This window comes from Fomitiporia mediterranea (genome assembly GCF_000271605.1).
Source record: "Fomitiporia mediterranea MF3/22 unplaced genomic scaffold FOMMEscaffold_10, whole genome shotgun sequence".
Classification (NCBI taxonomy): Eukaryota; Fungi; Basidiomycota; class Agaricomycetes; order Hymenochaetales; family Hymenochaetaceae; genus Fomitiporia; species Fomitiporia mediterranea.
The window spans coordinates 737,719-761,408 of NW_006760395.1; the positions used below are offsets into that span (position 1 = coordinate 737,719).

Consider the following 23,690-nt stretch of genomic DNA (forward strand, 5'->3'; position numbering starts at 1 on the left):
CAAGCAATAGGTAATCAATGGGTGATTAACAGGTGACTACCAAATGAAGACATTTTTTGCTTCATTTGGTAGTTGCCTGTTGATCACCTGTTAATTGCCTACTGATTGCCCATTACTTGCCCATTGATTGCCTACTGATTGCCCACTCTAAAATAATTTTAAATTCTTTATGGCATTTCTCTCTCAAGTAAAATTTTAAATTTATTTTAATATTTCATTCAATTTAATATTATAAAAGAAATTTCAAATTTTTCTTGTCACTAAACCTGAAAGAAAATTTATAATTTTGCTATAGGAAAAACTTTAAATTATGTTTTAAATTATTATCTCCATTTATTTAAAGATTTTACAAATAGGGAAATGTTAAAATTAATTTCTAGTTTTTGTATAATGAAAATTTTAAATTCTGTTCAGAGTTTCTGCCAACCAAAAATGGTAATCTAAATTACAAATAATGTTTATCATTATGTAAGTTATTTTTTAAGGCAAGAAATTGTGAAATGCCTGATGTGACTAATTGTGTACCTGATAGACACATGTGTCACTATCCTATCAGGAACTAGCCATCTGAGACTAACAGAAATCTTGATCTAAAGTCTAATATACTTTAATTAAGTCTAGTCTAATAGTGTATGACTAGACCTAATTAGAGAGTGTAATGTATACAAATTTGAATTCTTTTTACACAATTTAGTATTTTACAATAGGTCTCTAATAGTATAATTAAACTGTTTATAATATTAAATCATTCAATTTTATATAATAACCACTCTTTTTATAAAATTTAGTATTTTATAATAAGTCTCTAATAGTATAATTAGACTGTTTATAATATGTAATAATTCAATTTTATAAAATGACTACTCTTTTAATATAATATAGTATTTTATAAGAGGAGTAAATAGTAGAATTAAATTATTAATAATAACTTATGAAAGTCTTATAAAATTCATTTAATAAAATGAAACACAGAGGTTACTGTATGATACCTTATAGAGATACCTCTGTATTTTATTAAAAATTCTAGCTACTACTAGTGCCCAGACAGCATTATCCTTCGATCTTCCAAATGAATGATCATGTAGCATTTTCACACTGCTTGTTATACTAAAAAGTTGCCCTATTGTCGCCACCAACATGCTAATTTGCATTGAGATACACAGCCCTAGCTTGTTTTGAGCTTTATCCTGCGCGCCACAACCCGATTCTCTCACTTCATACCTCGACGTACACGTACCAATCCTACATCTCAAGTCGCTCTTGGCCCATGGATGCTGAACAGCGATGGGAAAATGGGATGCTTTTTGCTAATCCTGCAACACCCTTGCCACATGAGATGATGGTAGAGATATTCCTCCAAAGCGTTAACTCCGACGACCTGGCCGGATGTACACCTTCCAGGACATCTCCCCCGTTTACACTTACATGGGTCTGCCGTTATTGGAGAAAACTGGCGATTTCATTGCAGAACCTCTGGACAAACATCTCACTAGGCGATCAAGGTACGGATCCAGCTGATGACGTGCGCCTTCTCGACCTATGGATACAGAGAGCTGGACCGGCAAGGTTAATGCGAATTAGCCTATGCCACGAAATGAAGGACTCAGAGCGACCCGTCTTCTTTGATCCGAATCGTGGGGAACGGTATCTTATTGGAATGAAAATGCTCACAGACAAAGTCCTCTCAATCTCACATCGCTGGCATACGCTTGAACTACATGCTCTAGATTTGTATGTGCTGGACCCTATTCTACGAGCTCTCGTTACCACAGGCGCACCACAACTCGAGACACTTTCTATATCAACAAAGTACTTCGACTTTTTCGGGAGTGTTCATTTCATGGACTTGTCAAGTTGTCCTTCACTGTGTAACCTGCGCTTACTCTGTCCTATGCTGTGCCCAACGGCTAATTCTCATGTGGCGGCAAATATGACAAACCTGGAAATACGCTTCTGTCCACTTATGAGGGACTGTCTTACTTGGCTTTCAATATGCCCAAATCTCGAACGGTTAAATGTTCGTTTCTTCAGAGCAATCTCCTCATCACTACCTCGTGAAAGGAGTCCCCTTACCTTGCTCCAACTGACGCATCTCTCTATCTCATGCTTCTCTGATGATTCTGACCCAAGTCCACTGCTCGATTTGTTAATACTCCCAGCACTTCGCGACCTATCCCTGGACATGAATGGTCTTGTTCATTCGGAACTCAGTCAAACATGGAGTGACCAGATGCACGGCATAATCAGACGATCAAAAGCTCCTCTTGAGCGGCTTACTATGCTAGGCACACCAATGACATCAGATGTTCTCATTCGACTGCTCCACACAACACCTCGTCTTACGGAACTCGTACTCAGCGGTTCCGTTATTTCAGACCAACTGTTAATATCTCTGGCGGTTAATATGAAGTTACCTACAAATGAAGAGATGTTAGGAGGGGGCATAAACGGAGATACCTTAACTTTCTCACTTTGTCCCGGTCTGGAATCACTTGAACTTCGAGAGTTCGAATGCTCACTAGACGTCCTCGTCTCTTTCATATGTGCTCGTTGTCGTGTCCATGTAGGAGCGCGACGGCTACTCTCAATTACCGACGATTCTCCTAGACCAAAAAATCCAGGACATCTGAAAAATCTGACTTTAATCTGGAGCCCACATCCAACACTCCTTGATCATCCCTCAATACGAGAATGTGTGGCGGGAGGCTTGGAAATTATTAACAGATCATACAACGGTGGGAAGCTAAAGTAAAGTAGTCCGCCTGTATCTCTTCGTCATCTTAGTCCTGACATGTTCTACTAGTAAGAAGATCGCCACGCCAGAAACATATGCTGTTGAAGTAGAGTAAGCTGTTTCGACATATCGGACCTGCTAATTCGGACACATATTTGTTTTCTCAACACAACATGCACATTTCCACATGTATCATCATATTGTATTTTTACTAATGGCAGTTCATTTTACAAACGGAGGATCTATCAGGGATAAGTTGACCATTTTAAACTCCACAACCGCAACGGTAAAAAGCCTAGAGGAACATACCGGGCATATGTTGTAGGTATTTCATGCACAATCCAGATGGCAAGTTGGCAACCATCATTAGCATCTCCAACTGGTTAAATGAACAAGCACAACGCAATATCCCCTAGAGGGCATTTGGGTGTGATGCTGTATGTCATCCGGAGGGCTAGTTGCTGCCACGGACACCGTTGAGATTTCCTGACACGATATGTCTTCATGCAACGATGTGTTAAGTGCGTTAAGAACGGGGCATTACATTCGTGATAGATCCGAAAGAGGAAGTCATAGCAACAGAAGAAGATTTAATGACAGAAGAATGCATTCATTACGACTCCTAACTTCTGAGACAAGCGCAAAAGCCCTTTAGAACAATACTGTCGTTGATTGCCGCGTAGTTCTAGTGTCACTGCGGTGGCGAGGAATGTCGAGATGCAATCATGCGGGAAGCAATGATCCCCCTCTGCTTAGATATTAGATGTAATGGTGCAGTGCACGATGTTGTTGATATTTTATCGCTTGTATTGATTGGACTCTCGTAGAAGTTCCGACAAGGGCGTACATCTGACAATGTGCCGTTAGCATATTGAAACAGTGAAAGACCAGTGAAAGACCAATAGGCGATATCGTTACGAGATAAACGCATGCCGGTACCCGACGGTCCACACGTAGATATTGCGCGGCGTCGCCACATATCTGATGCCGGTGTCGTCGTTAGGAAGATATTGTCAGACAGACAGTTATTCTTCGACAAACTCCTACCTGGGTCACAACATGAGAGGCTTCGCAATGGACCGACAGCCGATCTCATCTCATTACCGTCGGTAAAATCATGCTTTGCTGGAATCTTGCTGGTTGCAACTCGGCGGTGCCGACTTTGCCGGCTAGCCATGCGACAGGGTGAGAGAGATATGCTTCCTCCGATTGCGGAGAAAAGGTGTTGGTCTAGACAGCGCGGGAACTAAGCGAGGAAAATGCGGTGCACTTACTCAGGAAGATCTTGATCAGATTCGAGGGAGACCGAGGACACCGAGCTTATGACGGCCCTTAACAAATGCCGTCAGAAATCAGCGGCGCCGAAGATTTGAGCAGCAGAGAATACGGACAAGGTTCAAAGTATAGTGCTCAGAGTATCAGACAAATAGAACAGAGGGACGGGAGGGGATCAGAGGTGTCAATGTTAAGCATGTGAAAACATTGATTTCGTACATTGAGGGGCCTGCTTTGCTATTGCGAACGAACCGAGTCCCCGTCATTCCTACTCTGGAGTGGTATTACATGGACAGACTTGTAAGGACATGTCCGTGTGGTTTACTACGCGGTTCTAGGTTCGTTCAGGCCGTGAGGACTTACGAAATACACCCATCGGCCTCTAGTCATAAGTCACAGGCAAGATTACACCACTTCCGTCCAGGCTGCGTCCATTGGTGGATCAAGGGCCTTGAGAAAGAACGATGACGCAGAGGCGCGAGAGCCAAGTGAGTATCAGATGTACTTTGTACTAACGCAGACAGATTCTCCCATGCGTGAGTGCGAACGATGCGTTTCTTCGATCCTGGGTTCCAAACGTTGAGTCTGCTGCGCACTCTCTCCGTCACTTCGCGCAGATAACAGATAGCAGGAGAGCTTGAAGGCGACGTAGGGTAAACCTCGCGGCGAAACGCAAAAAGCACTCTGATAGGAATCAGCGGAGGAACTTGGTAAGATGCAGCGTACGCAGGAAGAACGAAAGAAGTCCCACTCCACCGCCCAGATTTGCGAAGTCAGTGAAAGAATGGCTGCACTGATAGATGGACGAAGAAGCGCTAACCGAAAAGCAAAGACAGCGCTGATCTCAATGTTTAGGAAGTTTGACTAAACTGGAAAACATCAGCGATTGAGGAACCATGAGCTTAAGAGAATCAATGCATTGGGAGATGGATTCCTCGTGGCTTTGTAGGCAGAGCGTTAGGGGGAACTGAAAATGGGGAAACAGGGTACAGGGTTGAGCGGGCCAGCGGAGGAGGAACGAGCTCGAACTCAGTGTCGAGCTTCTGGAGTACAAGACGTTCCGTAAACCCCAAGCTACATGTGTGCCACCCTGCCTCGTGTTTGTTCAGTGTTTGTTAGCATGTAGACATCTTAATATCACGAAAACCCGAGTCAAAATTCAGTTAGGCAAGGTTACGTTGATGAAGTGGGATACTGCCGAAGAAAATATGTAACACGTACAGAAACACGTTTTGCAATCGTCTGTCCATCCAAAGCTGCACGTAGGCCGCAAGTGTTCCATTCCTTCGCAACGCCCTGGTGCCTCAAGGTTCATTACTCCTCACAGTCATTACGACGCTAATCCGCATATGTGCATTGACATGAGAGCGGACTTAACGGAGCCAATGTGCAAGGGAACGAGACGCGAGTGATAACTTGGTTAAAGAGAATTTAGCCGAGTTTCTTCGCTCTGTGTCCTCTACGAATAATTCGTAGAGGATGTGCATTTTTTGTGGCAATAGCCCCCTCAACTTGTTCGCAATTAGGCCAGCGAATGAAACACTTTCTTTTGAGTCCTCAAGGCTAAAAATCCGTAAGCTTTACAGTCAGGGGCTGAGCGCCTAGCTCCGGGTATGTGCGACTCAACCTTCCTCTAACGGGAGTTGCAGCGTCATAATGACTCGGGAAGTTAAAAGGGTGAACTGCATCCCTTCAATGGCCCTTTCCCATAAATCGAATGTCTATACAGAAACAGTCAGTTTGGACACGACCTTGTGAATTATCGGAGATATTGAAGACTTAATGGACCGTGCTACGTGAGCTCGCTCTTTTGTCTCCACAATTCTCCGAATGTCGAGGAGACCTACCTACACAAAATGGTAGAGTCAATTCCTACTCCGGGTTATTAAAACCGGGCGGTACTTACGAAGCGGCGTTCCTCAACATCTGCTAGCTACCACAGGATTCGTCACACTCCCGGTAGGAGTGAGAATGCAATCGGCAGTCGGGGCTGCAGCGGACACCGGATGCAAAGTCCGGAAAACCGTCTCGTCCCTTATGCCAGATGTTCAGATGGGCGTGGAAGAATGCAGCCGGGTGTATCACGTCTGTACGGTCGACTGACAGAAGGGCGCGGATCCTCCTTTCCTCCGGGGAAATGATTACAACCGACATCTTGTTTGAAAGCACTTGCGGACGGAGCGCCATTTGTGACAATGAGTGCCGCTCTGGCAAGAAAGCACATAGTTTTTAACCTTCCAGTTAAGTCAGAAATTTCAGCTTGTCACCACAAAATGATTACATTCTCCCGAATACTTAGCGCATCGCGCCAGTTGTCTAGTTCCGGGAAAACGTCGTTCAACGGCGACTGCGCACGAGTCTGCATCCAGCCCGTGCGAAGCACATGTAAGAACACTGAACCTCCGCAGCGTGCCGTCTGGTAAGCGCACGCGCCACTTTCTTCTCTATCGTCGTCTTCCGCCTTCCGATCCGCCGAGGTACGTACACCAGTGCGGGCCTATCAGCTCTCAACTTGCATCTGTCTTCTGTCTTCTGAGCCGGCCAGATCGAGGGCGCCGAATATAGCTGCCTCGCGTGAACTCTGAAGAGTCTGATGCTTTTAGTTCCGGAACCATTCACTTCAGTTCTGAATAAAGTAGATTCGACTCAGTTGCCCTGACTTTCGACACAGAACAATTACTCCAAGGCACGCACGCGGGAACCGGGTTTAGCCTAGGACATGGCATGGTGAGGTGTCGGTTTCCTATACATTTCGGTAGCTTGTGGAATATGTCAGCTTAATTGATGGATAAGGGAAGACCCTTGTTGATATGAGACTCACTCATTTCTACTAAATTTTCACGGATGGGATCCACTTGAATCATAATCACCTTGTATAGCGTCGAAACAGTGGACGTGAAAGCAGGTCCATCAAAGAACTGGAGAAGTTCAACCTTTCGCCAGCGTTACTGCGTGCTGCTTCTTGGGCGGCGATGCTATTGACCATCTCTATGTTTCACTGATAGTTTTGATGCAATTTTCGGCGTCGGAACACAAGTGAACCTACGAAAAAGGCAAAAAAGAAAGAAAAAAGGTTGACAAGACCTTTGTGGGTTCCTGAGCGTGGAATTGTAGGCCGCTTCAGGGACAGTTATTTGATCTTCTTCATCACCTCCGTCTATAAAACTTCACAGACAGTTGCTACCAGAAGAAAGCTACCGAGGATGGGTGCTGCGTCCACTCGAGGTACCAGCTTGTTCTAGAAATGATAAAAAGCTATCGCCATCACTTCTTCTGCCGGCGTTTCCGGAAAACAACTTCAAAGAAAAGCCGGACCCTGGTATCGTTGAGTGATCTAGAGCTAAAGGGACATCTGTGGTGAAAAGTTGCTGGCCACAGAAATGCCGATTGAATACAACGAATCATTAAAAAAAATGTTGCTTCTGTATACTTACCTCATAACTTTGGTCTGAAACACCGAGATTGATAAGCACAATTAATCAACAAACATCCGTTACGGAAGCAAATAGCCCGAGTCGGCGCCTGCTAGTAGGACATGATTCGCGCAAGACACTCCATGAACGTGATGGGAGCTTCCCTTAGCGCTTGTGAAAGGGGCTGCAGCTAGTCCTGATCCCTGGTGTTGCAAAGGTCTCCGCAGATCACGTTCCATAGCGAAGACGAAGTGCTAGTGCAAGATCGCACACAAATGTACGCGGAAGCAATCCAACTTGTTCTTCATCGGCGACTGCATATGCCGTTTCTCGGCAACAGCTTCTACTTCCATCGCCCCCATACATCGTCCGGCCGCCCTTTTAATTTCTAGGGGCATCTTCGCAATGTGCACCCCCTTTCTTCTCGATTTGCGAATACGCGACACATACTTCCATCTTTTCCCACGGTCGACTTCTTCATATTGAGCAGTTAGTGTTACAAACGTACTGCGTGCTCTTCGACAGTATGCGATGAACGGAGGATACGAGCGGAGGGAAAATTTTCTTCTGAAATGAATCCGGAATGGCTCCAACTTCACCGGATAAATAGAAATGAAAAAGCGACACACGAGATGCGCGAAAGAAAAATGGTATTGAAGAAAGTCTTCCCTCGGTAGTCGCGTGAAAACAAGCAGACATCCTGCCGGATACAACGCACTTGATAGCCCAGTGATGTATGCATTTCAAAAGGTGTCCGTCACAGTCTTGGATCAAGTGCCGACAGGGTGCACAGATAGGAGGCAGTATAGCGCAACCATGACACACGATGAAATGGAACCTACCTCAGCCTATCTCTCTCAAAACCAGGCGAGGTAGAATTTTCCCACGACTTCTGGCGGACGTCGGTTAAACACAGTAATAGAGATTTGGAAATTACCAGTTGGTAGGTGTGTTCTTCACGTCTGGAGAGACCAGGGCATTGGCGAAATTTGACGCAGTAGATCTTTCTACGTGTCCTTCATTGTAATGAAATCTGACTTGGTAAAAGATACTTTCAGGTCAGCCCTTTTTGCTTTTAATTATCTCGTTGGTGCGGCGCCTTTGCTGCTTCTTTGTGGTCACTCTGTTGCGCCAATACGGGGAAAGCCGATGAGATGTGCTCAGAGGACGAGCGCCAATTTTGCGGAGCCTCGATGTCGAGTCAGACTTGAGAATGTACTTTTCGGGTCGAGGTGAGTGGCCGTTGACGCCAAAAGGACTGCCTTGTACGCAGGGGAGTGGATTGCGATATAGGCCGCAGTACATGCCATCGGGAGAGAGACGCCCTTATTCGAGTCGACCGACGTAGCATTGGCGCTCGTACAGGGGGCTTGCGTAGTCTGTAATGTGCAAGACAAGCTGCGGACACGTACATGTTTTAATATTGATTTTTCAGGGCAGACTCAGAGACTAAGCGCAGGAACATTGACATCATCATGCTTGTGATTGCAGTGTAAGGGTATCGAGGGATTAGTTGATGAGAAGATATCTCAATGGAAGAAATATCTCGCCAGGTGCAATTATTGGACGGTCTAGAGCAAGAAAAGAACAAGCAGTAACTGCCTTCCTATCATATACACACTCTAATAGGCTCCGAGAGTCCTCGACGCTTCCAATTCTTCAATCTGTGTGAAGAGCGGAGGTAAAGAAAGTAGGGTAAGGATTTAGCTGAACAGCGAACACAGTGTATACTCACCCTCCCGCGGGACAGCACTTGTGAATGTGGGTAAAAATGCGCCCTTCAAGCCCGAGAGAAGCCAAGAGAGAAGATTCATGATTGTTTGTGCGTCTTCGAATTTCAAAGTCGCTGCGGAGGCTTTTTAGAGTCGATGGCCACTGGCGTGAAGACAGAGAGATGTGCCTTCTCGAGCGTAGCAAATGATCACGAGAGCATCTCATGCAGGGCGTCATGTAGTGGCATCTGTGCAGTAAGTGGAGTGAAAGGGTCTTGGAATCTAGTTGGAATGCCGACCTTTACTTCTTAGGCAAGTTCAAGAGTTCATTTTTCTGTATGCGCAGGACAGCTGAAGAATGTGGGCACTTTAAGGAGGCGAGAGTTACGTTAGGACGTTGTATTTCACAACTACGCAGTCTACGACCCCGTTTTCTCTTCCAGACCATCGAATTACAGACAGATCTGTGTGGACGATGAAGAAGTCATATTCTCGAGAAGCAGAGACAGAAAGAAGGATGAAAACAACGTCTTCCAAAAATGGTTACTTCCGGCTCACTTATCGGCCCATGTCATCCTCCAGGTTCCGAATCCGAATTCGCGTCCCTTTCTTCCTCTCTTCTCTTTACTCTTCTTGACTTCTGAATTCAGATGTCTGCTGACAAATATCTTTACAATTCGTTGCATTGACTCTTGTCAACACATTACAATCCTATAGTTTTAGTAGTAGTGGTTGCGTTTAATAACTACCAACGCATATGTGATAGATTGGTGAGGATGTGGTTCGAATGAATTCGAATTTATCTAAAATAAGACGTCCTTCCTCCCTTATCTCGTGCACATGGTTGATCTAAGCGAGAGAAGTCAAGATGCCGAAGGAAGTATGTGCTGACAAGCAGTGTTGATAAAATCATAAACTTGACATGTTTCAAAGCTTGATAGAGTGATATTGACATATAATACACAACGTAAAATGTGATATAGTAAGAGTAAGCTTAAGTAGAGTGATGATGATGATACAGTAGTACGCGTACGTTATCAAAAATTAAAATTAGGTTAGAAACTCGGTAAGATTTCGCCTATCGAGTGGTTGAAAAGCGTAACGTGGAAAAATACACAGGAGATGCTTGTCTACTGTACAGCCTACCAGATCTGGGCGCATCTTCCAGATCTTCTCTCCCGGCCTCACGTGACACGCCATATGCTTGGGTACATTCGTTCTACAACGCTCAGGGTGGGATAGAACATAGGAATATAGGAGGGAGGGACACGGACACCATCAGATTCATAGATTCATGTCGAGACCAACCCCGGATGAAATCTTTTCTGTTTTCCGTCTTTGATGTTTCAATAGTTTTTGGTTGGAACGCTACGCGTGCTACGAAGCGCTTCTGATTCCTCCTGCCTAAGTAAGTGTTTTCTCTCGTTTCTTCTTTTGTTGATGTTCTTTCCGCGTTTGTCTATACCACATTTCTCCCCTCAGACTTCTTTTCAGGGACAGAGGCAGCACAGCACGCGGGTTATTCTTCGAATTGTATTACATTAGATATTGAAAGTACATATGCCTATACATGGTGTTTTCATGATACCGTATATGTCCTGGAAAAAACTAACGCTGCGCGGTCTACAGGCGGAGTGACCGAGGACACTAGCAGCGCACAGTACTGGGAGCTAATCTTCCAGAGCGAGACGGAAAGACCTACCTGGAAGCGTTTGAGCCTGAAAAAAATGCCGTCAGCGTCACACTAAACAGCAAGATCCAGTCCATTCCATTCCATACTACAACTCAGCCAATCCACCTCGTGGACAAGAGGAACGCCGTAAGCACTGATGCGCGCGCTGCCCGATCGTTCAATCGTCCAATCAATCCACGCATCGTCACGCATGTACACATGCAAGCCAGGTAAGAAAGAGCATCCCGCACGCCCGCATGCCCGTGCGCCCCGGCACGCAGAACCAACCTAACGTACCGTATACGGAAAACAGACGCGAGAGAATAAAAGAAACCGACCGGCAAAATAGTTCAAGCGTGGGAGATACGGAAAGCACGGGTTAGACGGAGCAGCATACACTACTCTATCCGTCCGTTCGTCCGATAATCCGTCCAGTCCGTTCATTCGTCCCTTGTACATATACACATACGCTCATCTGCACGCGCGTGTATCGCTTCAGTGACGCCATTGATTACGGGATGCCCTTCCTTCCTTCCTTCCACGCACGCGCCGAGTCTAGAAGTCCCGTCTGCATATCCACTCGTCCACGCAGAAGGGAGGGAGGAATGGCCAGGAACACAGAAGCACGAGAGGATGCTTGGGTAATTGATACTAGCTGAGTAAGACGAAGCACCAGAGAGGGAGGAGTTAATTTAACCTGGTTTGTCTACTGCGATACCGTGAAGTCGCTTGCCGCCCGCTAGTCTGGATGCAATGCACGCTGGAACAATATATTATATGTACGCATGCTTTTTGTTTGTGTGAATCGTTATCGTCATCGGGCCGTCACGGGCGTATATGCTGTACGTACGCGGAGCATGATGTCGAGAGAGCCATTCAAAAGAAATGTACAGCTTTATGTGCCACAAGACTTCTAAAGTCTCAAACATCCAGAGTTTTGATCCTAAGACGCTCCAAGGCTCCAAGAGACTCCAAGAGTGTATAAGGTGAGAGAGGACGGGAGAATGAGTAATCAGTTCACTGGACGCCGTGTGCCAAGAGCTTCGCCCGTTATATTGATATGAGTATCACGGTAGCAAGTAACCGCGTGTTATAAGGAATGGAATAGCAGACGGTGGATAGGTAAACAGATGCCGACGCGTGTCGCGCATGGACATGGGCGCGAGAGAGGGGCGCGTGAGAGTACGCTTGAGGGCGGGCATTGAGTGGCCTAGGGAGAAGACAGGAAGGCAGGGAAAAAGGAAAAACAGCCGAGTATTGTCTTTGGACAAAGGGCGAGAAAGCTACAGAGATGTCGAATCACACAAATGCGAAACTTCACGACGGGCGGTTGGCGGGAGAATTGGGGGAGGGGGCGGGGAGGATACAAGATACCGAGATGCCAGGATACAAGGCGCGCCGTAAGGAGAATGAGAGTGGTAGTCGGGGGTCGTGGGTGAATCTGTGAGCTTACTCAGCTGACGGAAGCGGGTTGGGGCGCGAGAAAGTGGGTATATGCTTGCTTGGAGATCTGCACAGCGGCGTTGGTCACTCAGTGTACACACAGAGGATGTCTCTCTCGTCTGATTCGAGGAGCGAAAGGGAGAAGACCGCGGAGTTGGCGGAGAGGAAAGAAGAGATGCATATGCGAGTGGGCTAGGGACGTCATGCGATTGCATATTGCATTCCATGGTGTCGTTGCGTTGGATTCAGTTTGGCCGATCGGCGCTGGTGCGATGCCGGGCAGGGGGTCAGTAATCGAGCGAGAATCAGGTATCAAAACGTTAGGGATCATAGAAACAGCGGAGCAGGGGGGCAGTGGAGGGATGGAAGCCCTTGTGTGTATGAGTGTGTGTGTAATGCATCAGCGCCTGTGTACGTGAGAGTGAAGAGAGGAGCCTGATAATGGGAGAGGGTGATGATTGGGTGGGTTAGTTGCGCCGGTAGCATAAAGTAGAATGTGATGGAGAGGAGAGACCCTTTGGCGACGAACGGTTCAGGCGGCGCGGTGCGGTGCGGGGAGGGGTACGAGAGTGCGATGGATGGACGTTGCCTGCATGAGAGGGGCAATGCTGCGGAGAGCAAGTTTAGGTTTGTCAGGAGCAGATGGAAGAAGATGCGGAGGCAAATTGGATTCGGGCAATCGAGATTACGGACGCAGTGACAGCACAGGATGGAGTGACTAGTTGGTAGATCGGTAGATACTGAGATACTAGTACTGCTTGGACAGGATCGAATTAATATTGTGCATATGTACATGTAGTGCAGTTGTGTCCGGGACAAGCACAACGGAGATAGGGACGACGGAGACTAAAGCGCGACAGGATCCGGAGAGCGAGAAAACGGAATGCGCGAGCTGAGACGGCGGCGTGCGAGCCAAATAGAGCTAACCGTGTCTCCACGCTCACGTACGTACATCTGAATCGCAGCACTACCATCGCGGGGCGAGTGCATTCCGTGTGTTGACCTTGTAAATTCACGCAGCGAGAGGCCGACTGAGGATGTGGGCGCTCTCGGTGGCGCGGGGCACTGAACCTACGCGTCGGGGGACGGTACGCACCGTCGTGGAATTGCGCGCACACACGATGCGGTTGCAAAGGCAGCTTGGCGCGACAGCGCGTTGTTGTGTACAGACGGGGGGTGTGGCAAAGCAGCCACAGTGAGTATTTGTGCGTGTTTGTTGTGCGCTGTGCCGAGGGGGGGATGTGAGATGCCGAGGACACAAAATAAAGGAAAATAAAGCTGGCAGTGGTGTATAGATAATTGTACGCTTTCGATACGCTCAGTTCGCTCATCCACTCTCCCGCCCCCGTTCCATCCTTCCGCTTTCCTCTCTCAACATCTCTTGCTTTCTTCCCGCCATCTCTCCCCTCTCTCTCACGACCAGCTTCCACCGCACACTCTGCCATCGCAAGAACAACTCCTTCAATATTCGCTGCCGTGTCCAGCACAACCCGCTGCTCTACTACTGCATAACTGCATTTCATTGACCACGTCCGAAGACGCGCGCCATGGGTCGCCGCAAGATCGAAATCACCCCAATAACGGTGCGCGCATCTCCTTGTCCCTCTTCATCCGCTAGCCTATTTCCATCGTCCCGTCTCTCTCTCCCCCGTGCTATTTTCTCGCGCAATTCAGTTCGCCATGCTGACTCTATTTTCTCTCTTTCTCTCGCGGGCGCCGGTAGCACGAGCGCAACCGTTCAGTAACTTTTCTCAAGGCGAGTTGTGTTCTTAGTTTTGCTAATGCGCACTTGTGCGATGCGTTGTGCGGGAGCTGCAGTGCTAGTGTGACACATTGACCGAGTGGCCCCGCTGCGCTGCTGTGCGCTCGCTATAATTATTTCGACGGAGGCTAACGCCTATTTATTTTTATATCTCCTTCGCTGTCGGCTGTCCACTGTCGGTAACCACTCTGTGTGCTGTGCTGCGCTGTCTGTCTGTTGCATGTTCTTGGTTGGCGCGTCGAAATTTGCCATGGCGTGCAGCGGAAGAACGGGCTGTTCAAGAAGGCATATGAGCTGGGAGTGTTGTGTTCTGTGGACGTAGCAGTGATCATCTTCGGTGCGTTCGAGGCCGTTCTGTCGCGCATCTTGCGTCCCTGTTCTCACACAGCTGCCTGCTCTATTTTTGGAACACTACCTTCCTGCTCGATGTCAACGGCGGCATGTCGATTCCCTTCTTCGTCTGACGCGCCCTGACCGCCCCGGGGGCAACTCCCGATGCCGATGGCCGATGACGCCAATGATGACGACGCCGCTGCAGAGGAACGGGCCGGCCACCATGTGAAACTGCACGAGTACTGCTCGACCGACGTCGACAACATGGTCCAACGACACATCCATGTGCGTACATGTCTTTCATATTTCCTTATTTCCTTTTCTTTGCTATGTGCCCCGCCCGCTGTTCACCGCAGCCAGCCCCTTTCTCTGAGTCTTCACGCCAGCCATTGACTCGTTATTTTTATTCCTATTTCTTTTTACATTTTATTTTGTTTACCTTGTGTGACTGCTTGCTGACACTCGCCCGCTCTTCTCGCGCTCTCCCTTGTGGACTTACTGACTGTGGCCCCCCAAACGAACTGTGTAATGTGTGATGTGATGCAATGCCGCCCATGGACGCGTCGACCCCCGTATGTCCGATGATCGCTCCCAATGCACCACTCTCTCATATCGCCCCCCGCGCTAAATTGCGGTCACCGCGGTCTATCTATCCATCCTCTCTCGCTACCGTTCTTCTGCTCCTGCCTCCCGCACCCGGCCGCACGTCTCGCCTGCACTGTGTTTCACTACACGGCCTTCGCGGGCTTCCTTGGTCCCTCACGACGCCCGCACGCGTCCGCTCGCACATCCTGTTACCATCCCCTCCATGGTCTGTCCGATCGGCGCGCTCCCTGTCCCCCCTATCCGTACATCACGCGTCCGGTTCGGTCGTCCTATATTGCCGTACTGTTCCGGCATGGCTTTTTCTCACTAGTTTGACGGAGAACGAGAATCTAAGCATCCGGCCGACTTTAGCAAGCAACCAGACGACGGCGCTCACGATGACGACGACGATGATGATGAAGGGCCGAGGCCCTCAGGCTCTGGAGGCGCTTCTTCAGCCAGACGGCCCAGTGGATCTTCCGGAGGGACTATGGGAGGCAATGCGGGTATGAGCGGAAGAAGTGGGGGCGGCATGAGTATGAGTGGTAGGGGTGCACCCGGCATAGGAGGTATGGGTAGCGGAGGAAGGGTGGCCGGCGGCATGAACATGGGTCTTGACGTGAGTATCATTCGGTTTGCATTTCCTACTGTCATTGGTGTTGGTACTGCCAGCACACGGAAGCCAATTACTCATTTCCCGATTTTCTGTCTAATTAGATCGACTATCGACCGTCATCGCTCAGTTTGCCCCCTCATATCTCCTCATCATTTCCCAGTCACTCCTTGCCGGCGCATTCCTTCCCGTCTCACAGTACACACGGGCTCTCACACCTGTCTGCACCGTCATTTCCTTCTCACACACAACACCCGTCGCTCTCCGCACATCTCTCGACTCAGCCGCAATCGCAACATTCGTACTCACAGTCGCCCACAAGTGCGTACCCAGGACCGGGGTCCGCAATCCCAGTCAGTCTTGAGCGCCACAGCCCTTTCAACTTTAGTCTCCCTCAGACAAAACGGCCGAGGCTTGATTCATCAGCATCTTCCGGCGGAGGCACGTATCCAGGTGGTCCGTCGGCGTATACAATTGACGATCCAGGTGCACATGCAGCATACTTGCAGAATCAAAACCAGAACCAGGGACATGCACAATCAGGTACGTCATGATCGCAGTTTGATTTGCTCATTGGGCTCTCAACGCCTTCACCGTCCCCTACAGGCGGCGGAGGCAATAACGCAAGGTCCTTTTATGGGCAACAGACCCATGGGCAAGCAAGCCCGCCACCCTCAAATGCGTCATCTACACCTTCGAATGCGAACTCTAATCTATTTTCCGGGTTATTAGGTACAGGCGGTGGCGGAAGTCCGACAGCTACCTCTCCGCACCATTCTCACCCACCGCGTGGTGGGAGCGGGACTGGATTAGATTTGGAATGGCCGGTGCACAGTTCCTCACAGGCACAAAGTCAGCAAATCCAGTCGCGACCTAGCGCTGGACAGGGAGGATCGGATACCGCTTGGCTGGATTTTTTCTCTAGCGCCCCCGCTTCTGGGTCAGTACCCAGGGCGGGGGCGGCCGCATCCTCGTCTTCAAACATTAACTCGGGCACGAGTAATGCGAGTTCAGCGGCCGGATCGTCATCGACGGCTGCAGGCTCGTCTTCGACAGCGACGCTTTCAACCAATGCATCGACTCTTGGAAAACGGACGCGCTCAGACTCATATCTAGGCGGTGGTGTCGACGAGGAAGACGGACCTGGACAACGGGTAAAGGAGGAGGATCCAAGTGACAGCGGGGCGGGTGCTGCAGGTGGTATGGGCCCACGACACTCAGTGAGCGGCGGCGGATCAGAGCTGGATATCTTCGGTGCAGGCGCCTCATCTGTCAGAGAGAGTAAAACTTCGGATGTACGGAGTGGAGGAGCAGGCGATGTGAGTTATTCTGTATAACCCAGGGAGGGACTGGGCAGGAATGGAGAGAATAAACTAACGTTGAACCTTGTGCTCCTGATGTAGAATCGGTCTTCGCAACGTCCAATCGATGTGAGCTGGTTTCCATAGCCTCTGCGCCGTTCCAGCCTTATTCACTACATGAGGCCTTCGATTAGACACACTGCCGCCCAAACGGCTTCATCACGGCATTAACTACCGCCTATTCTAAACCGGCTTCACTCGGATGGCTCTAAGCATCCTGCCCGAGTATTCCGACGGGGAGTTCGGCTTGCCTTACTCTTTGCCTTGCACCATTGTACCATTCTGCCATCTCATCTGCAACCATGATTACGATTTCGACTAGGACTGCCTTATTCTGACTCTGACGTCATCAGATATATAATGATAAATAAAACCCTGCATACCCGCCTTTCTCCACTTCTTTTCTCCGAGAATCCAGTATTCCGACTATCCGTTGAAAGTCCTACCATGGTTTCCCCAAGCCTCCTAGTACTTAGTCCATGAACCAATGTGGTTCCGTTCTTGCTTTCATCCGCTCTCGAACTGCTGTTCCTTTCTTATCCCTTATCCCATATCCTTCATCCGATTATTATCGCGCACTCATATACGTATATACATGCATAGATCATTTCACTTAGCCCTTTCCTTCCTTTTTTTTTTTCCAGTACGAGGTTCTATCGACCGGACTATGCTTTTTCTCCTAGCCTTTCCGTCATTTTCTTGTTTGTTTGCTTGCTTACTTGATTGATTCCTTGATGAAAACGTCCACTAGTTATGGTGCTTCTGTGTGTTCTCTTCTCGTGTATGATTTCTTTCTGCTTGCTGGTTCTGCTTTCACATTTGTTGACTAGTTTATAACCCCTAGCTTCTCTTCTTGATGAGCTGATTGCTTGTGCATCTTCTTTGCTTTGCTTTTGCCCTGTTCTGATGATTCCTTGATTTTTAGCTTTTCTTTTTTACGTATGTTCTTTGATTGCAGTGAATTTTGTACGAGAAAGAGAGATTGAGAGCAATGCTATTGAATTGAAAATGGTTTTTTTCTTGACAGTCCGCTCTGAGTTATGTGTTGAGCCAACAAAACACGATAGCCTTCCTTCCTATTCCCCAAAAATATCATTGTGTACGATAAAAATAATTAAGCTCACAATCAGATCTGATACTTGACACAACACTTAACTTAGAAGAAAAAACAATTCAGTCGACCTATCTCTCCTCATCTATTAATACCATCGACACACACGCACGAATCTGAAACACAAGAGTTATTAACAACCGAGTCGTGCATACCAATAATAAAAGTATATAATTATAAATAATAAACTTGGAGCGGTGCTTTATTTGTACTAGCGTGAATGAGTATATCGGGGGTGGCATGGTAGCATGGCATACACATGGTAGAGGTAAATCTTTTTTATCTGGGTCGGCCCTGGGTATTTGGCGCTGTTTGGTGTTGTTGTGAATCGATGGTTTCTCCCTCTCAATACATTTTTTGATGTCTAATCTAATACACGGACCTGCATTCTATTTCTCAAGAAGATCTGTTACATTCTCGTATATATGTGAGTCATTTTGTCTGCTGTGCTTATGAAAGCTTTGATTAGTTAATTTTTTTATTGTAATTATTGTAGAATTAACAGGTTACTTACTGGCCTAGATTGTCTTCGGGAGTTCGCCTAAAACCCTAATGACCTCGTCCTTCAACATCTGCTTGTCTATTGAGCGACTTCTGCCACAGCTTGAGCAAGATATGTTCCAAGCTGGTTTTAAGTCGTCCTTGTCCCAAAACTTCTGGAGTCTAATTGATGAGCCATTGGGCAAACGTTCCATTTCCTGAAGAATGTACAGCTGTAGTATTGCCAAGGAGGATGGTTTGAATACAGCCTGTAAGTCTCTGCAAGACCCGCAATAAGAACCTTTTTGCGGCATTACTACATCCCATTGGATTGAGTGAGAGCCTGGTGCTTGAGTCATATTAAAGGACTCGAATAGGATGTCCCTTCGTGATTTATGCAGCTGCACAAGCTTCAGCACGCCACTAGATGGAACGCTTTGGAGAAGAGAGATAGATTCGGGAATGTAGAGGCTTTGAGAGAGCGTGGCCGTTGAGATGAGTCGTTGCTCGTCCTCCCATCCATATCGCGATGCGAGAGCAAAGGCAGATAGTGGACAATGATTGTCGATCATTGAACGTAAATGACGTCGTGAACTGTCCAGTACGACCGGCATGTCATATTTCTCCGCTGCCATGCAGGCTTCCTTGAGAAAGTCGATCGAAACGTCGTTCGAAAGATCCAGCTTGTTCGGGTAGATGATGTCCAATAGCGTCTTGACAATCTTGCCGTTCTCCTGTATCTGAATAGGTTCATGCGATGCTTTCTCTGGCCCCGCTTCTATCATCGTCTTGAACATACTCGAGGCGAGTTTTACTATGAGAGTGTGTACGCGGAATCCTTGACGATCAGTCGAGAGAAGAACTAGGTCCGCTTCCTCTTCGTTATAATCTGGATGAAAAGTGATGCTGTCCTTTGGATAGTCGCCCTTTTCGGTGTCATCAGACATCTGGATTGCTTCGAAGTCGCATTAGGACGCGAAAGCACCTATAAGTATAAAGCAAAGTCTCGCACAGTGATGAGACGTCTTTGTCCTCAGCGATGTGTACTAATAATAACGAGGGAGAGTTGTATATAAACTAAAGTTCAGTAATGGATTTGTTTTGAGATTTGGTTTAGGAGGTATTATGCAGACTGACTCGTCTTAGCTCTAGGCGTGTATGGGTAGATGGTGGTTGCTTGACGAGCAGCATGCATACCGGAGGCCGCATGGTAACATCGCCTCTTAGTCGTGGTTCGGGCGCTTAACTGAGCGTGCAATTTCCTTATAAGACGTCGAACCTTATATCGTAGGACTATACCTTGCACACCAGGGTTACATGCTGAAAGACGTATCTCACCCGCCCAACCTGTCTGAGAGTAATCAGGATTCCAGCTAAAAAGACACACGAGAGCTATAGCTTTTGATACAAATGCACGGAAAACAGACTGCTACGCGACTGATGAAAAACGATATTCAGCTCGCGTGACCATAGGTAAGGACTAATACAGATGTTTCTTTCATTGGTTCCGGGGTCATTGATTCTAGGGAAGTGTCCGTCAACCTTTGTAACATGACAAGTAGTGGACACTGCACTCACTGAGTCACTATTATTTGTTCTTCGCTATTTCACAGATTTAGGGATTCGATCGATGAGATCATTGATTGCATCGTGCAATGCATCCGGAGTGAATATCGAGCCTAGACACGAAGGACACGTTTGGCCCAACTTTCGGACGTCATCGACGACGGGACGGGACCAAAACCTGTGTTCTTTGAGTCCTTTTCCCGAAGGCCGAATCTCTAGCTCCTCGGAAATTAGAAATTTAAATGCCATCCAAACAGGGTCATTTGCGAACGAGCTCCATTTGTTGCACTGATTGCCAGTGGGTGTCTCTGTCCCGTCTCCAGAGTCAACTGTGCAAATCGAAAGCCAATCGATCTGTGTGTCGGTATATTCGGAGTGTCGCTTGTCACCGTCCACAAGCATCGCATCTAGGACAATACGCCGCCGGGATGCACGTAGCTGAATCAAGTCTAGAGCATTCTGTGGACCGATCGACTGCAACTGGCTCTGTACGTCGGGGAGCCGGAAATCGAGATCAAGTGTAAGTGTCGAAGCGAATTCCGCTTCCTCATTCCAAGAGAACGACCGGGCAAGGCCGAATATCAAGATCGGGGATATTGAGAAACGAGTATCGAAAATGAAAGAGCGGATAGCGGTAACGCCTGCTGGTACATCGTACTTCTCGACAAAGACGAAAGCGAGATCGCGTAGAAAATCGAAAGATGTGATGTCTGTGATCGTCAAGCTGCGATTGGGATAACTAACGTCGAGAAGGGCTTTGACGACTTCCTGACGTTCATCCATCGGTATAGGCTCGCCAGCTCCTTCAAATGGGTCTCGTTTCATGCCGAACATTCCCCGGAAGAAGGCAGACGCGAGTTTCAGAATGATAGAGTGGGTTTGGAATCGAACACCATCTTTAGATAGCAGGATTAGATCCGCGTCAGCAAATGAGTATGACGGGTGTATGCGAGAGTCACTTGTAGGAGTTGACATTAGTTAAATGCTTGTTTCAGGAATCGTGGGGTTGGTAGTCGACAGTACCTGCAGGTCTAGCAATCAATGGAGATGGAAGACGCGCTTGACCGTGGCTAATTTGAAATTCATTTGGGCGTCTATGTCCTGGAAAAATGCGACTTCAAGGATGCATGTGCTTTTCTCATCCGGGGCCATATTAATGGACTTCAAGAAATACACCACGCTGTCGTTCGCTTAATGCAAGCCGTGGAATGGGAAATAGAAGTCGGCCTCTCTGAGTCGTACTTTTTTTAAATGAGTTCTTCCTCAATTTCCGGCACGTGACAACTCGGGAAATGCCGTTTGCGAAGAATTTTTTGCTGCGTGAGTATTTTCTATTGGTCATATATCAGGTATGTAACGGATTGAACATGATACAGAGCGAGTGAGCTGATATTATCTGTGTGTTAAGAGGAATAGGAACTGCAAAGTCCGATTGTATTTATTGTCTCCGATAAACATACAAATTGACAATGATACAAAGAGCGACGACATCATTACGATCGACCCGGAAATTCTAAAATTGGTGCAAACGTTACGATAATTCGACTATTGCCAACTGCTACGCCTTCCCCTGCCTTGCTCTTCCTACAGCACTTCTGGTGCATCTTGTAAGACGATGAGGGTTCAAGGCACGTGCAGACAAAAATATCCTCTATAATGTTCCCGCTAAGTCCGAGTATCGTAATGTAATGTCAGGGTCCCACCCGGCAAAGGCTCGGCGAGGGGAGTCAGGGTTGCATTTGCCCACGTATGGCGTACTACCCTCACTGTTTCCACATCTTTTCGCATGGACATGTTACATCCTTTGCGTTTGGTATTGCTCTGACCCAGAAGAGAAGAAGTAATCCTGAATGGACACGCTCAAGCAATCCAGCTCAAATAAGGTATGGAACACAGTATAGTCAGGCTATGATTCTCTTCCTATGTCGTTGTAGGTTTTGCGCATGGCACGAAATTCTCCATCCATCGACGATCGTCAAAACGCCGGTCGAGTCGAGTCGAACTGTGTCATAATGTTCCCTCAACGATATTCGTAGCAAATTCCTTCCCGCAAACGGTTTTCTTTGCTGTTGTAAGTGACTTATTCGGACATCGCATCTTCCTTTCCCTATTGCCATCCCTTTCTCTTTTCGGAGACAATCTTATTCCTGACTATTCTCAGCAGCGACGACAAATAAGCTGGTCTGGCTCCTTATTCTCCGGCCGACGCAAGCCAAATTTGCCCAAGCCTGTGAGACTTTGTTTCAGAATCTTGCAAAATCGAGATATCTGTGGCAGGGATTCATGCAGTGCAGCTTTGAGATTAAAAGGTAGACCGACCATCGACCAGTGAAATGTGTATGCTTGGAACTCCGCAGCTCACTGGATCTACAACTGCCCAAGTCGTGACTCGTCATCTTACATTACATCCGTCCAGCGGGATTTGGTGAAGTTGATCAGCGGCGTCCTCGCGCTGTGAGCCACCCCATTTTTCATCTGTCACCTCGGTATATCTCAGTCCGGTCTTCGTCCGTGCTTCGTCGCACAAACGCTGTGCCGATTGTGCGGAACGAAGGGGCAGGGTCTTGCATCTTGCCCCTGTCTACTCCATCAATGGACGCCCCTTCCTTGATTAATGTGGGAAATAGCCTCGGTCGTCAATTCGAAGTTCCTTCGCGTGAGATGCGCGAATTCGTCTAACCGCTTGTTATCTACGCGAATGGACGGGGCAGAATAGCAGCTATGGGCAAATGACAGTTCAACATTCCGGAACTCTGATCGCTTCACGTCCTTTCATGGGAGAATAACGCGCCTGGGCGTGGACACTTTCCCGTACACATCGCTGCATCCCCTACAGCTCCTAACCATAATGCTAATGAAGCCATACTGATACATCAGTTCCTGACGGCGCTACGCATTGAATCCTTCCACTCTGAACTTCCGTTAGTTCGTTCAGAACAAGCACCGAGAACCACGAGAGATTCTGTCGAACAATGCAATCCTCCACAAGCAACGTTTCCCTGCAGGGGAAGCTCCGTTCTGCACTTAATTAAGGTACTTTAGCCATTCTAGTTCTCTGGATCAAATGCGCCACTGTTGAGGCTTTCCCTCGTCCCCGGGTGTAGACAGGCTAGATTCGTCCACTTCCTTGCGATTTATGCCCACAAGACCGACAGCTCATTCTCGATCCTCGTCTCCGCATATCCGACGTCTACTCGGCGACACAACAGCGTGTCTAAACATCTTTCCTGAACACCTGCTCTTGTTGAACTCGTGATAAAAACAATCTGGTACATGGATGTACCGAAGGCTCTCATGCCTTGGACAAACGAATCTCTAATTGAGTATTGACCACCGGAGATCCTATTACCATTAATACTAACTGTGCTAAGTACGTTTGTGCCTTGTGGCGCTTACAACCAGCAATGCAACTTTGCAAGGTTACCAGTCTTTGGTCCGAACGTTAATTTGTGGCGGCGCATGTCCTCGGTCCGAATCGGAGGACGGAAGCACATTCAGAGTACAGTGCTAGTCCCTGGTTGCCACACTCGAACTCACTATCCCTGTGCGTGAGTCCTGGGAACAAAGCATAGTTGTCGTCAGAAAAGGTTTGGCGCTGGCGCCGTCGTGTTACGCATCACCACGGTCGCG

The 23,690-nt window shown here is 47.8% G+C and overlaps 10 protein-coding genes across 10 annotated transcripts; 3 read left to right on the forward strand and 7 right to left on the reverse strand.

Moving 5' to 3' along the window:
* Positions 1-1,267: 1,267 nt before the first annotated feature.
* FOMMEDRAFT_159640 (uncharacterized protein) lies at positions 1,268-2,752 on the forward strand (the record flags this gene model as incomplete). Its single annotated transcript, XM_007269446.1, has 1 exon — positions 1,268-2,752. One exon carries the CDS (start codon positions 1,268-1,270, stop codon positions 2,750-2,752), a length of 1,485 nt encoding a protein of 494 aa, XP_007269508.1.
* Positions 2,753-3,425: 673 nt separating this feature from the next.
* Positions 3,426-6,735, reverse strand: FOMMEDRAFT_159641 (uncharacterized protein; the record flags this gene model as incomplete). The annotated part of the gene is made up of 11 exons (XM_007269447.1): positions 3,426-3,903; positions 4,009-4,065; positions 4,526-4,668; positions 4,736-4,873; positions 5,231-5,305; positions 5,761-5,856; positions 5,916-5,942; positions 6,011-6,216; positions 6,305-6,356; positions 6,410-6,635; positions 6,704-6,735. 11 exons carry the CDS (start codon positions 6,733-6,735, stop codon positions 3,426-3,428), a joined length of 1,530 nt encoding a protein of 509 aa, XP_007269509.1.
* Positions 6,736-8,924: 2,189 nt separating this feature from the next.
* On the forward strand, positions 8,925-9,467 carry FOMMEDRAFT_22512 (uncharacterized protein). Its single transcript, XM_007269448.1, has 2 exons — positions 8,925-9,086; positions 9,158-9,467. Exons 1-2 carry the CDS (start codon positions 8,939-8,941, stop codon positions 9,283-9,285), a joined length of 276 nt encoding a protein of 91 aa, XP_007269510.1. The 5' UTR covers positions 8,925-8,938; the 3' UTR covers positions 9,286-9,467.
* A 2,406-nt stretch (positions 9,468-11,873) lies between these two features.
* On the reverse strand, positions 11,874-12,476 carry FOMMEDRAFT_159645 (uncharacterized protein; the record flags this gene model as incomplete). Its single annotated transcript, XM_007269449.1, has 2 exons — positions 11,874-12,016; positions 12,110-12,476. 2 exons carry the CDS (start codon positions 12,474-12,476, stop codon positions 11,874-11,876), a joined length of 510 nt encoding a protein of 169 aa, XP_007269511.1.
* Positions 12,477-13,095: 619 nt separating this feature from the next.
* Positions 13,096-14,639, reverse strand: FOMMEDRAFT_159646 (uncharacterized protein; the record flags this gene model as incomplete). The annotated part of the gene is made up of 6 exons (XM_007269450.1): positions 13,096-13,280; positions 13,346-13,720; positions 13,777-13,949; positions 14,039-14,118; positions 14,186-14,365; positions 14,427-14,639. The coding sequence occupies 6 exons, from the start codon at positions 14,637-14,639 to the stop codon at positions 13,096-13,098; spliced, it is 1,206 nt and encodes a 401-aa protein (XP_007269512.1).
* Positions 14,640-15,808: 1,169 nt separating this feature from the next.
* FOMMEDRAFT_22520 (uncharacterized protein) lies at positions 15,809-16,794 on the reverse strand (the record flags this gene model as incomplete). The annotated part of the gene is made up of 1 exon (XM_007269451.1): positions 15,809-16,794. A coding segment is annotated over one exon (289 nt), but the record flags the coding sequence as incomplete, so codon positions are not given.
* A 317-nt stretch (positions 16,795-17,111) lies between these two features.
* On the reverse strand, positions 17,112-17,352 carry FOMMEDRAFT_159648 (uncharacterized protein; the record flags this gene model as incomplete). Its single annotated transcript, XM_007269452.1, has 2 exons — positions 17,112-17,237; positions 17,287-17,352. The coding sequence occupies 2 exons, from the start codon at positions 17,350-17,352 to the stop codon at positions 17,112-17,114; spliced, it is 192 nt and encodes a 63-aa protein (XP_007269514.1).
* A 1,180-nt stretch (positions 17,353-18,532) lies between these two features.
* Positions 18,533-19,441, reverse strand: FOMMEDRAFT_148409 (uncharacterized protein; the record flags this gene model as incomplete). The annotated part of the gene is made up of 1 exon (XM_007269453.1): positions 18,533-19,441. One exon carries the CDS (start codon positions 19,439-19,441, stop codon positions 18,533-18,535), a length of 909 nt encoding a protein of 302 aa, XP_007269515.1.
* A 655-nt stretch (positions 19,442-20,096) lies between these two features.
* On the reverse strand, positions 20,097-20,885 carry FOMMEDRAFT_136188 (uncharacterized protein; the record flags this gene model as incomplete). The annotated part of the gene is made up of 1 exon (XM_007269454.1): positions 20,097-20,885. The coding sequence occupies one exon, from the start codon at positions 20,883-20,885 to the stop codon at positions 20,097-20,099; it is 789 nt and encodes a 262-aa protein (XP_007269516.1).
* Positions 20,886-21,809: 924 nt separating this feature from the next.
* On the forward strand, positions 21,810-22,739 carry FOMMEDRAFT_159651 (uncharacterized protein; the record flags this gene model as incomplete). The annotated part of the gene is made up of 4 exons (XM_007269455.1): positions 21,810-21,900; positions 21,995-22,290; positions 22,370-22,397; positions 22,477-22,739. 4 exons carry the CDS (start codon positions 21,810-21,812, stop codon positions 22,737-22,739), a joined length of 678 nt encoding a protein of 225 aa, XP_007269517.1.
* Positions 22,740-23,690: the final 951 nt, after the last annotated feature.

Coding starts and splice junctions, on each gene's coding strand:
- FOMMEDRAFT_22512 (XM_007269448.1), top strand. CDS start 8,939: ATGAGAAGATATCTCAATGGAAGAAATATCTCGCCAGGTGCAATTATT. Junction 9,087..9,157: donor GACGCTTCCAATTCTTCAAT/CTGTGTGAAGAG, acceptor GTGTATACTCAC/CCTCCCGCGGGACAGCACTT.